Here is a 17,091-nt window from a genome sequence, read left to right as displayed (position 1 = left end):
CAGGTCAGAGAGCCCTAGTGCTGACTAATCAATCAACAAAAGGCAAGACATGTTGGAAATGTACTACTTGAACTATTTGCTATCCTAAGGGTTATCGGTGCATCCTGTGTAAGGGGAAGCTGAGCTTGACACCTGGTGCTTTTAACTAGGCATAAATTAAATGTCCTCTCACTGCAAGCATAGTAAATCTATACCTCTGGAAGTATTAGAATGCAGTGACATTTTAGTGAAAAGGCCGTTTTGAACACTTGTGCCTTGGGGGTGTTTACTGAAGCTTTATGAAAACTTGATGTCTTCTCAGTATCCTTTAAAGTCATGTCCATGCTTTAAAAGGTTTCTCTGTAGGAAATGTGATTTATAATGTTTTTAAATTCTCTAAGGTGAGATACATAGCTGCTTTCCAGGCTTTTAAACTATTAAGCCACTCAGCTTGCCTCTGTTATTGTTAATACTTTCCAGGTTTGTGATATGGTTTAAAAACCCTCCTGGGGAAACTTCATAGTCCCACAGTCCTTGCCATACAGCTTCATTAGACTTCTTGAACCACAGCTGAAAAGTATCTTCTATTTTTTTTTTTGCCCCCCACCCATACCACTTAGAACTTTATTAATAAAGATGGCAGGTAAAAATTTAAGGAGCCTTTTCCATTATCTTAGGTTGCAGGAAACTTCGTAGTTTTTTGAGGTTTAAGGATGTATTTCTAATTTTACATTCATCACCATGCTAATGAATATGTAAAACATTCTTTTGCATTGATGCATTTTGTACCCACTCCATTAAAAGCATTAACAGCCATAGTTGTTGTGTGTATTTGTAAGACTACCTTGTCACAAAATGTTCTACCACGTTAATCATTGGGTAGGAGTACAGCTTAGAAACTTGAACATAACTTGTTTTTATATTCACTTATATATCAGTATATTTTATGAATCTTAAATTCGTAAAAGGTATATTACTAACTTCATTTTGAGTCTTTTCCTGCAGACTTCAGACCTGCTCTTCTATTTTTTAACCTGCTTTTTATGAAATATATTAAACTCATTTTTAAAAAGAACTAGAGGCGTTTAGCTAAGGTTCAGAGCTTTCCTATCAAGACTCCTTAGTAGGTGCATGCCAAAGGCCCTACTTTTCCTCTTTCCCTTCATAATAATCACCAGTTGTTTAGTATTACATATATGTATAACCTGCAGTGCAGTTTTATTTAACTTTATTTCATAGGTGAGAAAACAAACTCAGAAATGAAGTAACTTGCCCTTACCTCCCTTAGCTTTCCCAAGACCACCTTAAACCCTTGTAGCTTGTCCCTTTCCTCTGATTATGTTTCTAATTACCCTCCATGAGATGACGACTCAATGAATAGAGTTAAGCATGATGGTTGGACAGACTAACAACACTACTCTAAGGGCATAATGGTTAATCTCAAGTATCTTGAGGGGGTTTTGTGTCAACTCTGTTAAAGAAAAATTATAACCTAGCTGTTAATGGTGCCAAGAAGCCCTTCATTTTAGCACAACCAAGAAAACATGTATTGGCCGAGTCTGGACAGACAAAAATGCTAAGAGTAACTTTCACTTTATACCCAGAAAAATGCTTTTAAATGGAGACTCACGCTACGTTTACACTTTGGTTCTATTTTCACCTTTTATTGGGAATACAAGGCAACATTACATTTCAGATCATTAAATAAACAAATGTGGTGATACCGTATTAACAATCATGACCTGAATTCTGTGAGTAAGCAGTTTTCCAGTTCGGGGAGTAGGGGAGAACCACATTACTCAGCCTCCAGAGGGTTCTGGCTTCAACTCTGGGTAGAAGGAATGCCAGTCCTGGTCAACCATCCATGATCTTCACCACAGCAAACTGGAATCTCCAATTTTTGAAACTAATTGTAGGAAGAAAGAGTAACTCCAGACTGACATATAAATTGATCGGGATGACTACTAAAGTGTCCTCCACTCCTAAGGTGGCAAAATCTTCAGAGTGACTGTTGGAGTAAGGAGCCTTTCATGTGCTCCCAGTTATTATACAGTGCATAGAGGCTGGTAAGCGTTAGTCCTGCTAGACCACCTCGTGCTACCCCTCGAAGACCACCTGGAAAACAGAACAGGGGGAACAGCCTTGTATTATACAGTGTCCTGGCATCAAAGGATTAAGTAACGTTATCATGAAATTGAGACACACAATTCATGTTTATAAATATTCCACCTCAAACAATAAAAGTCCTAAAGTAATATAAGAAACCAAGACCTTTCAAGTGAGAAATTCCCTTAAATCACTTGTTTACTACATATACTGTATTCCCATTCACAACCTTTCCCATTTACTTTAAATTCATAATTATAGGTAAGATAATAAGCATTAGTAATTTGATTTTTCTCAATCTTACTTGTTCCTGTAACACTTGAGACAAGATCTTATGCCTATTATTGAAGTCCCAAACAGATCAATAATCTCCTCCTAGTCCTGTTTAGAACCTCATAGGCATTGCCAGTTGATTTAAGGCTATAATATAAACAAGGTGACACCCTTTGGTTAATACCAAAGTATTAACAAACTTTGGACTCTGGACAGGTCCTCTGTTAACTGAAGACTCAAGAAGTAGTGGTGATAAGATGGCTATATCAAGCTTTGAGTTAAGTAATGAGAAAGCACCACCCGCCACCGCCACCCCCACTCCTACACCGACGCATCACAGTCTTCGACAGCTCATGAGCAATGAGGCACTTAGCATCATCATACTCACTGAAAAACACTGAAGGATTAGACTTAGAACTATTTTTGCATAATGATAGTTTTTCATGTGAAAAAAGATTAGCAATATATATTTCACTTGAAATGAAATATAAAAACAATGCTTTAATCATTGCCTGAAAACCAACCCGAGTCTAACATGAGGGCTAGGGGGTACCCAAATAAGCTTTTAAGAAATAACCTGATGCTCTCTTACAGTTTTACAAACAAGTGGATAACATAAACTTAAGGTAGCCTATGCTATACTTATGGATTATTCATTCCAAGTCATGTGTTAGGAAGGCAAAGGTTGAATGAAGCTGTGGTTCAGTGATTACCTTACCAGAGGTCCTTTGGCTATGAGCCAGTAAATTCTGTGAAATTCAGTGACACTGACAAGTTACAACACTTCAGACTAACCGTTTCTGCAATGAATGTTCTGCCAGATGCCTTCAACTGATAGATTAAAAGGCCAACCCCTCCAGGAGCCTCTCCAGTCTGAAGATGTATGATAGCTGACCTATGTAGGTTTCCACCATGAAGTGCCCTAATTATCTCTCTTAAACACACTGAAACAAACTGCAGGCATCATCTAAAAACAGCTGTCAAATATGTGGGAGGGAATCAAACAAAAAATTCAATGGAAGATCTCTCCTTGAAGCTCACATCATCTCTTTGTATCATCTTGCTATATTTAGACTGGGTATGGCAATTGAATTTGCGGTTGAAAAACGTACACTCAATGGGCTAACTTAAAACAACCTGCCCAATTTAGTAACGATCTACCTCATATCTTTGACTAGTAAGTCAATAAAAACTTTTAGGGACTGAAGGTGAACTATAATTAGACCAATTACTAAAATGGAAAAACAAAACTCTGAAGCACAGGAGAATAAATGCTACAACACTCTGTAATAAGGGTTCTTTGAACAAGCAGGTTACAAGCATACAGTCCCCCATTCCGAATCAACACACAAAAAAGGAAAGGTGGCCTCACTGCTGTTTATTAGCAGAAAAATGATGGAGGGCTAGTAAATGAAAGCACACTAGGTTTGCAGATGTTTTCCTGGGACCAAACACTCAACTTCAGACTAACTCCCCCAGGTCGATTACAGATCCACAGGGCTCTGAACACTGCCCTCTGGTTTGGAAATAGCTGTAAACTGTTCCAATTGGTCCTTTGCTTTGAGTGTCCCAAGCATGTAGTTCCTGCTCAGCCTTTTTAGAAGGATTTTCACATTAGTTTTAGGCTATCAAATTACAAGCCTCCCTGAGAAGAGGCACTGGGGTAACATAATGAAACTGGGAACTGCAAGACTAAGATCTTTGGGACACCACTGGCATATTAACTGTCCCTTGAGAACAATTTATCCCCTAGAATGCTTTTTATTTTGACCAAAATGAAACAAACTCTTCTTTGAAGGTTAGAAAACACTTATTTCCAGCAAGCAGACACATAGGCAGGGTTTGATTTACTTTGATCAGCACAGCTGATCCTGATTCAAGGGCAGCCTCTTATCACAACCCATGTTTTAGTTTTAACTTTGCATTAATTCCAGCATTTCCCAACTGGTTGTGTTAAACGTTTGAAGGCCTTGGCTTAAGGCTTTCTGTAACCAATTTATGCCCAACTAAGCACAGGAAGTTGATTAGCAAACATTCCTGCTTTGTACCCAGTAACCAAGTAAGGCCAACGGTCAATCTGTATAAAGGAAAACAAACACAAGACGTGTGTTTCAGTTTTACCTTCTATCTTTTGGTCCTTACACAACTCTTCCAGAAAGGGCAAGTATTATCTCTTCTCAACATAGGAAAATGAGGCCCAGATTATTAAAGGACCTTGTTTGTGGCGTACAGAGTTGGTTAGTGGCAGAGTTAACAATACTGAACTGACAATTACATTACAAATGGGACCAGTAAATTTTTCTTAAAGTGGCCAGAAAGTAGACATTTTAGGCTTTCAGGGCCCAAAGGCTATTATGTAGATAGTTACATAACCACTTAAAATGTAACTACAATTGACCCTTGAACAGTGTAGGGTTAGGGGTGCCAACGCCCCACACAGTCAAAAATCCATGTACGTCTTCTGATACTCCAAAAACTAATACCCTACTGTTCACTGGAAGCCTTCCTGAATATATACACAGTTGATGAACCCGTATTTTGTATGTTCACAAATTATTTATTCTTTATTTATTGCATTCTTACTTACTGCATTCTTAAAGCAAGCTACAGAAAAGATTACTACAAAAATCATAAAAAAAATAACAGTATTATACTGAACGAAGAAAAATCATGTATAAGTTGACTCCTGCAGTTCAACCTCATGTTGTTCAAGGTCAACTGTATTTAAAAATACAAAACACATTCTCAGCCTCCAGGCAGTGAACAGACAGGCATCTGTCTGGCCAGCAGAAGTTGCTGGCCTCCGTAGCCTTAACCTACACACTCACATGGTTACTACAGAATACATCCACATTTTTTTTGCACTATTTAAATTTAAATTTTGTTAAGTTTATTTTAAAAATTGAGGTAAAAAAGACACATAAAATTGACCATTTTTAACTGTACAGCTCAATAGCATTAAGTATATTGGCATTGTGCTACCACCCCCTCCAAATCATCTCCAGAGAATTTCATATTGCAAAACTGAAACTATGTATCCATTAAACAGTAACTCCCCACTCCCCCTTCCAATCAATGCCTAATTTTTATTATGTTGATATATAGATATTTGCTCACTTAATTATTAATATTTAAAAAAATTATTTACTTAATTATTTGAGCGAGAGAATGCGAGAGAGCAAGAGAGGAGGAAGGTCAGAGGGAGAAGCAGACTCCCTACTGAGCAGGAAGCCCAATATGGGACTCGATCCCAAGACCCTGGGATCACGACCTGAGCTCAAGGAAGTCCCTTATCCAACTGAGCCACCCAGGCGCCCTCGCTTTTTTTAGTAAAGTAGTTCAGAGGCATAATTTTAAGTCAAAATAGTACTAAAAAATTTTAGTGATGCACAATGTGGCACACGAACCGTCCTGTTAATTCCTAGTTCCCAAAGGCAACTACTTTCATTCTTTGCTCTTTACTTCCATGGTTTTAAATAACACAACTACCTTGCTATTTCTTGATTTTTCAATCTGAAATTTTATCTGACTTCCTACCAGGAAAACTGTGTTAAGCCTTGTAAGAACCATATAAAATGTGCTTATGGTGGGATTTAAGTCACTTACTTTCTATAGGTTGTCCCATTTACAAGTCAGTGAAGGGAAAACATAGGTTGCCCTCATATAACAAAGTGAAATTCAGACAAGTTCCTCTCTGCATGTAGTGGTTTAGGGATCTAGTGGTAGTCGAGTCAAACCCAGTCTGATTCCAAAGCCCTTTGTCGTTTCACCACATTGAACTGCCTCCAGGATAGATTAAAAAAAAAAAAAAAAATCTATCTATTAAAAGGGATAATAACAGTTGAGTTGAGCCTTATGGATGGACTGGATTTCAAATTTATGTGTTTGGTCATATGATATATATAAGGAAGTTACGGGGAAAAGCCTGAAAACATAGGATAGGATTAGAGCATGGAAGGTCGGGGAGAAAAATTTAAGTTGAAAAGCATTATGTGACCATCAAAGGTTTTTGGACAGGGAGTACTAGAATTAGAACCATACTTGAGGAAGATTAAGCCAGAAAAAGTGAACAGATAAGACAAACTGAAGGTAGAAACCTAAAATCAAAATGGCCAATGAAAAAGTTCTGCTACAGAAGTTTAGACCTGTGAGAAAAGGCAAATCAGGTGATGGATGGTGAACCTTATGAATGATGCAATGAGGGGATGATGAAGGAAAGGCGGAAATCAAAGTCTCCTGCCTTTTTTTCCTTTGCTCGCTCTGTTAAAGAGTGGAAGCAGAGTGTGTGGCTCTGGGCAGCAGAGCAGCGGGCTTTCGGGCTTCCCTCACGGCCGCTCCACCAGTCCTCTCCCAGCACTCCCAGTTCTCCCAAGCAAGACAACACTCATTACATGATCTTACATGATCACAGCCATTTATGACTGCCTATATGACTGTTCTCATTGGACTCCTTTTTTCACCAGATTCTTAGTCATTTTGGTGGTTGCTTTCCTGTGGTGGTATGGTGGCCCAGATCCCTTTGAGAATCTTAGGTAAGTTTTAGAGGATTTATAAACCCTGACTTAACTAACACCTCCTGTGTAAACTGTACCCAGAACACAGTGAAAGCTTACCTCTCTGTTATGATAAACAAGGCTTCCAAGTAAATGAAAATGCTTGTATTCAGAATGTAAGACTTAAAGCCTAGTGAAGTCAAATTCTTTACAGTGGCCTATGAAGTTCCATCTTCTATCTGAAGTTCTATCTTCTATCCCTTGCCACTTTTATGTCTCTAGATTCTACTACTCTCTCCTCCCCCCACTGCCTTTTTTTTTTTTTAAAATATTTTATTTATTTATTTGACAGAGAGAGAGATCACAAGTAGGCAGAGAGGCAGGCGGGGGGGGGGGCGAGGAGAAAGCTCCCTGCTGAGCAGAGAGCCCCATGTGGGGCTCGATCCCAGGACCCTGAGATCATGACCTGAGCAGAGGCAGGCTTAATCCACCAAGCCACCGAGCACCACCCCCCAACCCCGTGCCTACTGCCTTTTAACCACCACTTCAGGGTCTTCGTTCTGTTAGGCTTTACCTACATCAGTGCTTCCAGACGTCCACATTACGTGCTTCCTCACCTGTCTCTGTTCAAATATTCCCTCTCCTCGAAGCCAGTCTTAAACACATTGGTATAAGCAGTTTTGGGTGTATGCCATAGTTTGCTGTAGGTTAAATTCTTGAAAGATTACCTGAGCAAAGGATCTACGTATTTAAAACAGTAATAACTAATGCCAGTTGCTTGTTGACCTTTGCCAATATGCAGTGTCACCTACCATCACTTTTTTCTTTAAGTTTTTATTTTTATTTTTTATTTTATTTTTTTTTTAAGATTTTATTTATTTATTTGAGAGAGAGTGTGAGAGAGAGCATGAGCGAGGAGAAGGTCAGAGAGCGAAGCAGACTCCTCATGGAGCTGGGAGCCCGATGTGGGACTCGATCCCGGGACTCCAGGATCACGCCCTGAGCCGAAGGCAGTCGTCCAACCAACTGCGCCACCCAGGCGTCCCTAAGTTTTTATTTTAATCACCTGGTGCTCATCACCAGTTCACTCCTCACTCCCCGTCACCAATTTAGCTGTTTCACCCATTCCCCAACCCACCTCAGGTCGGTAACCATCAGCTACCTATCAACACTTTGTAATTTATTTGACAGAGAAACACAGTGAGAAAGGGAATGCAAGCAGGGGGAATAGGAGAGGGAGAAGCAGGATTCCTGTTGAGCAGGGAACTGGATGCGGGGCTCGATCCCAGGACCCTGGGATCATGACCTGAGCCCAAGGCAGACATTTAATGACTGACCCACCCAGGCACCCCCTACCATCACTTTTTATTTTTTATTTTTAAAAATATTTTATTTTTATTTTTATTGAAAACATTAAAAAAATTTAACCACTCAGTGAATTATAGAACTTTGACAGTTAAATTGTACTTTCACTTAAGAGACATTTATTCATTATTTTGGTAGACCTGAAGGAAACTTTGCATACTTGTGTTTTCTGTTCTCATTTCAGAGGAATATTATGAAGAGGAGGTCTGAAGTATTTATAAATCAAAAGCCAGCTGAGCTGGAAGTGAAATATAAAGAGAACAAAGTCTATATGCAGCTGTGCTGAAAGAGCAGCAGTGGGTTTTAGCTCATGTTTTGGGTATGAAAACTGAGCTCTTCTCAAACAAAATGAAAACAGGTGCAAGAGTAAAGCTAAATCATGAAAAACCTAATTAGTTATTTTTAGCATGCCTCTTAATTTTCCTTTTCCCTGGTTTCTTGTCTTCTGAGCCTGAGTCTTGCACAGGTAACCTACTTGAGGGGATGCCGGCGGTAAATGGGCCATGGAGGAAGTGTCAACAAACATGAAAAAGCAAATCCGGCCGTAACTATATAGACAGTCCACCCAAACTGTTCAGCCACGTACCTACAGATAAATCCAACTATTGCAGAAAAAAGAACAATTCCCTGAAACATCTGTTTGGCTAGCTCTGGCCCTCGTAATCCATTTGTGTGGGCAGCGAGCTCAGATGCTCCAACATGACTGGCTGAGAAGGCTGGCGGCAGGGACTCGGGGACCGCACGCACAGGTATCTGATACCAGGGGCAGCTCGTGGAGCTGAGCAGTGGGATGGCTGTGGCCCCCTACCATCACTTTTTAAAAAACAGATGGTGAAAAATATTATCTTATTTTGCTTTACCCTGGTTGCTTGTGAAACTGAATGACTTCTACTGTTTAGTGGTGATTTGTATTTTTCCCTGAAGCACTCTGTCAACCCTACTCCATTTTTTAATTAAATTATTGGTTTAAGTGATCTGTCAAAATAGTTCATATATTATAGCAGCTAGCCCTTTGCCTGTTACATATGTTATGTGCATTTTCATTTATGGGAAGAATACTGCTGCCAGAAATAGAAATAAAGAAGTCGTTAAGGAAGTCCTTTTAGCACATACAGTTTCATTCTGAAGGCCTGGCATTCACTGATAAACATACCTGTTAACAAGAACTCTGACAATATTTGCTTAATATGAAGAAATGTCTTTGTATATCCTTTTACTTTTATTTAGTTTGCTGTTCTAAGACTACCTTCTTAGGTAAGGCACAGAATGAATAGGCAGGGACTTTTTGTGAGGGAACAGGGAGAACGCGTATCTTTTGGTCTCTGATGCCCTGTTCCTAATATCAGATAAATGACCTTTAAAGCCTTTAAAACATTAGTCTTAAGTTTATGAATGATAGTGAAACTAGAGCTGTTCATGTTTCGGTAGAATACTGGTCGTTACTATTTTTTCAAGGTATTATTTGAGAGAGAGAACACAAGTAGGGGGAAGGGCAGAGAGGGAGAAGCAAACTCCCTACTGAGCATGCAGCCCAATGCAGGACTCGATCCCAGGACCCTGGGATCATGACCCGAGCTGAGGGCAGACACCTGAACCACACAGAAGCCCCAACTGATCATTATTAAACAGATTCTCATATGCCATAGAAAAGCAGATAATTTTTCATGCCCTTTGAAAATATTTACATAGATCCATTAAACATGTATTAGGTATGAACTAAAATCACCTCCACAGAATTATTCCTTTTTTGGTCTGACAATTATCCATTTTCTCATGTATTTTTCCTCATGACTTTCTTTCCACTAAAGTAGCTCCATACCTACGTTGAGTCATACTACTTTAATTTTAAACCTTTTAAAAACTTTAGTTTCTATTGTTAAAAAATACATTGGGGATTGGAAATGTTTTAGGTTGGCAGTAATCAGCCATTCCCTAAATGTAAACTTCTGTCCTTAGGAGTTTATGCCGGCTCTAGTCCAAGAGTGCCTGAACTCTACTCCAAACCCCTGAATGTACAAGTTGGAAGTTGTATTTGTATTTCTGCCATACAAAATTCATAATTCTGTGTTGTTTTATTAAGTTCATTCTAAACCAGAAATCAGTAAAACACACTGATCTGCCTTTGTAGACTGATTTTGATGTGTTGAGCTAAATTTAAATTGTTCAGCCAGGAAAGATGAGTCAACATTGGAATTCTAGGTCAGCAGTTATTAACTTCCTCTCTGCTTCATAATTGCAATGGAAGATGAAATCTACTGTCACCTGACACAGAATTAAGGGATAGTCTTTTTTGCTTTTTCTTTACTGAACCAAGACCTTTCTCTTTTATAATTTATGTGGCAGGTGTGTCAGACTGTGTTACAAATGCCATTACTGCAGGGAAGTTTTTGACACAGGAAGCTAGTCTCCCATTTCTTTCAAAATCAATCATTTGGCCTTTTCCTTTCTATATTTTAAATATATATAGTATGTCCCAAGATGATAATCCAGTACATGCTTATACCCCGGGCTGCCCTCAGCACAGGAAATGCCACAGTGGCTTGCCCTGAAGAAGACAGGGACTAGTGGGATGAGCTAAAACTTCAGTGCCTATCCAACTAGTACAGAAACAGCTGCCACTCAGCCCCAGGCATTTTCCAGTGTGAATAATGTAAGCTTGGTGTTTTCCATTTATTCAAAAGAAACTGGAATTCCAGATTTTTATGTGAAATCTTGTCTTTAAATATATTTTTTTAAAGATTTTATTTATTTATTTGACAGACAGAGATCACAAGTAGGCAGAGAGGCAGGAAGAGAGAGAGGAGGAACCAGCAGAGAGCAGAGAGCCTGATACGGGGCTCGAGCCCAGGACCCTGGGATCATGACCTGAGCCAAAAGCAGAGGCTTTAACCCACTGAGCCACCCAGGTGCCCCTTGTCTTTAAATATTAATTGGATCTTTTGTAAACCCAGTTCGGGCCAGGTAAACTCTTGCTGAGTGTGCCCCTGTGCCAAGTTTTAAATTCTTCTGTCTGACCCCAAAGATTTTCTGAAAATTATACCTAGATTTTTAACAAGGTTTTTCTATGCCAAGGTAACATCTATGTGGACATAAAAGGTAATTGCTGTCTAACTCTACCTAGGAGGTCCATTTACGCAAGTACACACGTGTGATTTTGTTGCAAGTACTGTGAGCTCTTAGGGATAAAATTCCAAATGTGGTCCATTTTCTTTTCTCTTTTTTTCCTTCTTCTTAAAGATTTATTTATTTATTTTAAAGAGAGAGGGAGAGAGAGAGAGAGAGAAAAAGAGGGAGAACGCGCACACGCGTGCACATGGGGGAAAGGGAGATCATCCCAAGCAGACTAACCTGAGCAAGGAGTGATAGTGGGGCTCAGTCCCATGACCCTGGAATAATGACCTGGGCCAAAACCAAAAGCTGGATGTTCAACCTACTGAACCACTCAGGTGCCCCTGGTCCATTTTCAATATAGGAAAAACCTCTTACTCTCAGATATATCAGGAAATCTTGGATTTCATGATCCTATTGAGTCTTGTCTTTTCTTCTAGTAAAAGTGAAGTAAAAATGCTACCTAATATTTGTGATGGAGGAATTACTAAAAAACAAATTTATTCAGTTAATCGTGTCTAATGCATAATAAAACAGAAGTTAATTCTCAAAAGCATGAGTACAGAACATATGTACTTTAAGCGTTTTTTTTTTTTTAAGATTTTAAAATTTTTAAAAGAATTTTTTTTAAAGATTTATTTGACAGACACAGATCACAAGTAGGCAGGGAAGCAGGCTCCTTGCTGAGCGAAGAGCCCGATACGGGCCTCCATCCCAGGACCCTGGGATCATACCTGAGCCGAAGGCAGAGGCTTTAACCCACTGAGCCACCCAGGTGCCTAGTTTAAGCTATTTAATGCAGAAATGTGATGAAAAATTTGGGCCTGTCCCTACTTATATGGCCTTTTGAAAAAAGGTCATCTTAATACTGTGCTCATCTATTAAACTGGGATGTGATGATTATCATTTCACAGTTTTAAATAAGTTATAGTAAGTGCTTATAGAAGTATAATCATAAGTCAGTGAATGTTAGTTTGTTTTCCATCCCAGAGGAGATATTTATCTCCACACAGGTCATTTTGGTTCAATTCTTAGGGTTCTGATTATTTTTTCAAAGTTGAGTTGTATTTAGTTCACCCATCATTGAGGCATTATTCATAGCGGTCAAAAGTGGAAGCAATCCAACTATCCACTGACAGACGAATGGATAAACAAAATGGGGTAGATACATACGATGGAGTTTTATTCAGCCTTGAAAAGGAAATACTGAAGATGCTATAACATGGATGAACTTGAGGATATAATGCTACATGTGAAAAGACAGTAATAAGAAGACAAATACTATATGATTTTGCTTACAAAGCTAAAGTACCTCAGAGTTCAGATTTATAGTTAGAAAGTAGGATGGTGGTTGCCAAGGGCTAAAGGAAGGGGAAAATGAGGAGTTTCTGTTTAATGGTTATAGAGTTTCAGTTTCGTAAGATGAAGAGAATTTCTGGAGTTAGATGGTGGTGATATTTCACAATGTATATATTAACAATGTATATATTAACTTAACATTTCTGAGCTTACACTTAAAGAATAGTTCAGGTGGTCAATTTTATGTTTTGTATATTTTATCAAAATAAGAAAACCAAAATAAAACCCCAAACCCAAAATAACTATTAGGTTTTAGACAACACTCTGTTCCACTGCAAAAAACGTGTCAAGTATCCTTTAAAAACTGTGGGTACCTAGTTTTTAAAGCATACTTCAAAGTATATTGAGAGAGAGAGCGTCTTCATTCAGTAGTACCTACCTGTACATTTATACAACATGCCTGTCATGGTTCCAGCTGCTATGGTGTTAAGGTCATCTTCTGCACCTCGTGTTTTCTCAATGATGACACCAAATGCACTATAGAGCAAAGCTACAGGGAAAATGGAACTGATCAGTAATAAGAGATTAAATGTCAGTACAGCAATTATATTTAGAGAAATATATCTTATAGACATTATATAAACATAAAGAATATATATATATTCTTTATACACACACACACACACACACACACACACTATTTGTAACAGGAAAAGCCTGGCACCAAATAAAATGCCCATCAAAGGGCACGACTAAGAAATGGACTTTCCATATAATGAAATACTGCATACTCAAAAAAAAAAAAAAGAAAAAAGAAAAAAAAAAAGCAAGAAAAACTACATTCACTAGCATGTAAAGCAGGGACATGTGTGTACAACTTGGGAAATGCAAAGAAAATCTTTGGATTTTCTTCCAAAGAAGAAGAAGAAGAAGAAGAAGAAGAAGAAGAAGAAGAAGAAGAAGCCTTTCTTCATAAGGCTTCCGAAGAAATATGAATGGTAGCTAATTATAAAAAGTACCACTGGGGAGTCCCAGGAGAAATATTTTTAATCTTCACTTATATTTTATTCATAATAGCTATACTTTGGATTTAGAAACAAAAACACATACATTTCTACTGTAAGAAAAATGTTAACTTATTTCTTTTTTTTTTTTTTTTTTATTTTTTAAGATTTTATTTTTTTTTATTTATTTGAGAGAGAGAGACAGTGAGAGAGAGAATGAGCGAGGAGAAGGTCAGAGAGCGAAGCAGACTCCCCATGGAGCTGGGAGCTTGATGTGGGACTCGATCCCGGGACTCCAGGATCACGCCCTGAGCCGGAGGCAGTCGTTTAACCAACTGCGCCACCCAGGCGTCCCTGAAAAATGTTAACTTAAAAAAATTGTGAGGTATGGTTCCAGCCCATGTAATAAACTAACACTAGCACTATTTAGTTTTAACAAAATGTTCCCCAGAACTACTTTTCTCCCACACCTGTAAAGATTCCTAGTAATCCTTTTCCTTATATTTTCTCAAAATTATACCATGTTTGACCCATCAATATTACACCAAACTCTGCCTTACAAATCCTGTGTGATGTTCTTATACTTCTATAAAAGGCTCTTACCAGTTCAACTTCTTTAACTGAAACTGAACTTGAGCAGAACATTGTGATTGATCATATTACACTGGGAACACACAAGGCAACTGGCCATCCCAATTCACCCACGACTGAGAGTTTCCTGGAGCATGAGATCTGCAGTGCTAAACGAAGACAGTCCCTGGACAGACCAGGATGGCTGACTAGCTATATAAGCATCCAAACAGAAACAAAGAAAGGTGACTCTGTATGGGGTGGGAGCAAAGGTGTTATGAACAGGATACGGAAGCAGTCATTTCCTAGGAAAAATGTACTGCTTCTAAATCCCGTGGCAAAGCTGGGATATTATTCTCTCACAACAGATGCCTCTTCTATTTCTTCAGTAAGATGCTTGCATTTTCTTTTACTAAATCTGCCACCAATAAAAGATTTTCAGACTTTCAACTAATTTACAAAAACACTCTCAGCTGTTAGTGTAGGTACCACAGGTAGTATAATTTTTAAAAGCCATGAGTCATCAAAAGAGTCAATCATTCATAAACAAGATAATATGAAATACTTTGGTCCTAAGTCCTACTAAATGACCTTTAATTAGAACTGCAAACGTCTTTCTTATCTACAAAGGCCCTATTGCAACTCTGGAAATTAGGTCTGGGAAATCTCCGAGGTAAAGAGAATGCTGAATGGGTTATTAGGAAAACATACAAAGAGGGATACTTACAAAGAGGGTTACTACAGAACCGCTGAACCTTTCCTAACATACAAAGGCATATGACTTGGACCTAAATTATCTGGATTTTCTATCTACTTAAAACATGATTTGGTAACTTGCTTGGACAGGAGAGTACGTAATATTGAAAAAGACTTTTAAAACATTGAGAAATGGTATTAGTATTACTTTGTTATATTGTTCATTGTCTTTTCCTAAGTATTATCTACACTGTTCATTACAATAGATTTAACTAAAATTTTTAATGTCCTGAGGCCAGAATTTTTATTAAATTGTTCATGATAAATATACATTCTTTCTTTGCATTAATGATTTATTATTAAGTGAGATTTCTACTTACCCAGAGAACCTAGAGTATTAGCCCAAAGTGCCCCTTGCCTAGTCACCATGTTCAAAATCCTACCAGGGCAGAAAGAGAAAGAATTTGTGCTTAGAATCACCATTTCTGTAATGTGAAAAATCTTAACTATAGCTATTTACAATGTATTAATCCAACAGCCAAAGTTTTCTTAATTTTATTTATTTTTAAGTTTTAAAAGATTTTATTTATTGGGGCGCTTGGGTAACTCAGTCACTAAGTGTCTGCCTTTGGCTCGGGTCATGATCCTGGGATCCTGGGACTGAGCTTCTCCTTCTCCCACTCCCCCTGCTTGTGTTCCCTCTCTCAGTGTCTCTGTCAAAAAAAGGATAAAATCTTAAAAAGAATTTATTTATTTGAGAGACACACAGAGAGAGGAAGAGAGAGCGCAAGCAGCATAAAGGGCAGAGGCAGATAGCCTGATGGGGGCTTGATTCTGGGACCCTGGGATCATGACCTGAGCTGAAGGCAGACGCTTAACGGGCCGAGCTACTCAGGTGCCCATAGTTATTTTTAAAAAGATTGACTGACTTATTTTAGAGAGACAGCAGGAGCAGGGGGGAGGGGAAGAGGGAGATGGAGAGAAGCAGACACTCCACTGAGGCAGAGCTTGATCCCAAGACACCTTGATCATGACCTGAGCTGAAATCAAGACTCAGATGCCCAACCAACTGAGCAACCCATGTGCCCTCCAAAGTTCTATTAATTTAATTTTATTTTTAAGATTTGTACTTATTTGACAGAGACAGCGAGAGAGGGAACACAAGCAGGGGGACTGGGAAAGGGAGAAACAGACTCCCCGTTGGGCAGGGAGCCCAATGTGGGGCTTGATCCCAGGACCCCGGGATTATAACCTGAGCTGAAGGCAGACACTTAACGACTGAGCCACCCAGGTGCCCCCAATTTTCTTAAATTTAAAACTTAACTCAGTATCTCCTCAGAATTTATTAAGGATGATTATATAAATATAAATAAAGGTTAAACCTCCAACATTTTCAGGCAGTGAGTAAAGAAATTTATTATTTTTAAATATAAGTCAAATATAGAAAGGCTCTGAATGACAACCTAGAATGTATTTTATAAAAAAGCTTACAGTAATTGATTTACATTAAAAATACCATTATAATGGACAAATTAGCTTACAATTAAGTTTTTTAGGGAAGAATATACTTTGGATGTTAAAGAGGATCAAAGCGTGGGATACTGTAGAATATAAAGCAGAATTAAAGGGAAATACTCAAAGAGAAGGGAAAAGCTGTCCAACTAGAATGCATGGAGAAAGCATCCTGTGTCTGCTCCCAGGCTAGAGCGAAGCGGCCAGAGTGAACGCTCAGCACACTCTCAAGGAAGCACAGTTCTGCCTTGCACCAGTGCCAGCTGTCACCAGAACAGTGACAGAGGCAACTGGAGGAAGAAGACAGGACATTCCTCTCCCAGCAGTGTAACACCATCACAGGAATGGGTCTATCCGGACAGCTGACTACTGCTGGAAATTATGGAATTACAGTAAGAGTGAAAAAACTTATTTAATGCAATTAAAAACTCACTTAAATTAATGCCCAAATAACAAAAATTTGTATTATTTCTAAAAGGCTTTTAAAAAATATTAGTAATGAAGTATATTGTTTCTAATTAATTCTGTTATATATTTCCTAACATTTTAAGTTCAGCATATTGTTGTCATATGTAACACTTTTGTAAAACTAGTAATTTTCATTACTGCACTGCTGGAAGCACTGCAAATTGGTGAAACTGTTTGGCGTATGACTGGGCAATGCATCTCCACATACTGGGCCCTTA

The 17,091-nt window shown here is 38.5% G+C and overlaps 1 protein-coding gene, 1 non-coding gene and 1 pseudogene across 2 annotated transcripts in view; all 3 read right to left on the bottom strand.

Annotated features, from left to right (window-relative positions):
* Positions 1 to 1,615: 1,615 nt before the first annotated feature.
* TIMM23B (translocase of inner mitochondrial membrane 23 homolog B) overlaps positions 1,616 to 17,091 on the bottom strand; it is a 30,582-nt gene continuing 15,106 nt past the window's right edge. The window contains exons 5-7 of the mRNA XM_044240021.1: positions 15,274 to 15,332; positions 13,063 to 13,173; positions 1,616 to 2,094 (exon numbers count right to left, since the gene is read on the bottom strand). Of these exons, the coding sequence (XP_044095956.1) occupies positions 1,979 to 2,094; positions 13,063 to 13,173; positions 15,274 to 15,332 (286 nt within the window). The 3' untranslated portion in view covers positions 1,616 to 1,978. The remainder of the gene's footprint in view (positions 2,095 to 13,062; positions 13,174 to 15,273; positions 15,333 to 17,091) is intronic.
* LOC122900878 lies at positions 8,337 to 9,579 on the bottom strand (annotated as a pseudogene).
* LOC122901599 lies at positions 16,579 to 16,782 on the bottom strand. Its single transcript, XR_006383593.1, has one exon. It is a non-coding gene; the product is annotated as a small nucleolar RNA SNORA74 (small nucleolar RNA).

This window comes from Neovison vison, chromosome 2, assembly GCF_020171115.1.
Source record: "Neovison vison isolate M4711 chromosome 2, ASM_NN_V1, whole genome shotgun sequence".
NCBI classification, from domain to species: Eukaryota; Metazoa; Chordata; class Mammalia; order Carnivora; family Mustelidae; genus Neogale; species Neogale vison.
Note: the sequence above shows the minus strand (reverse complement) of the source record. Positions and strands in the feature narration are given on the sequence as shown.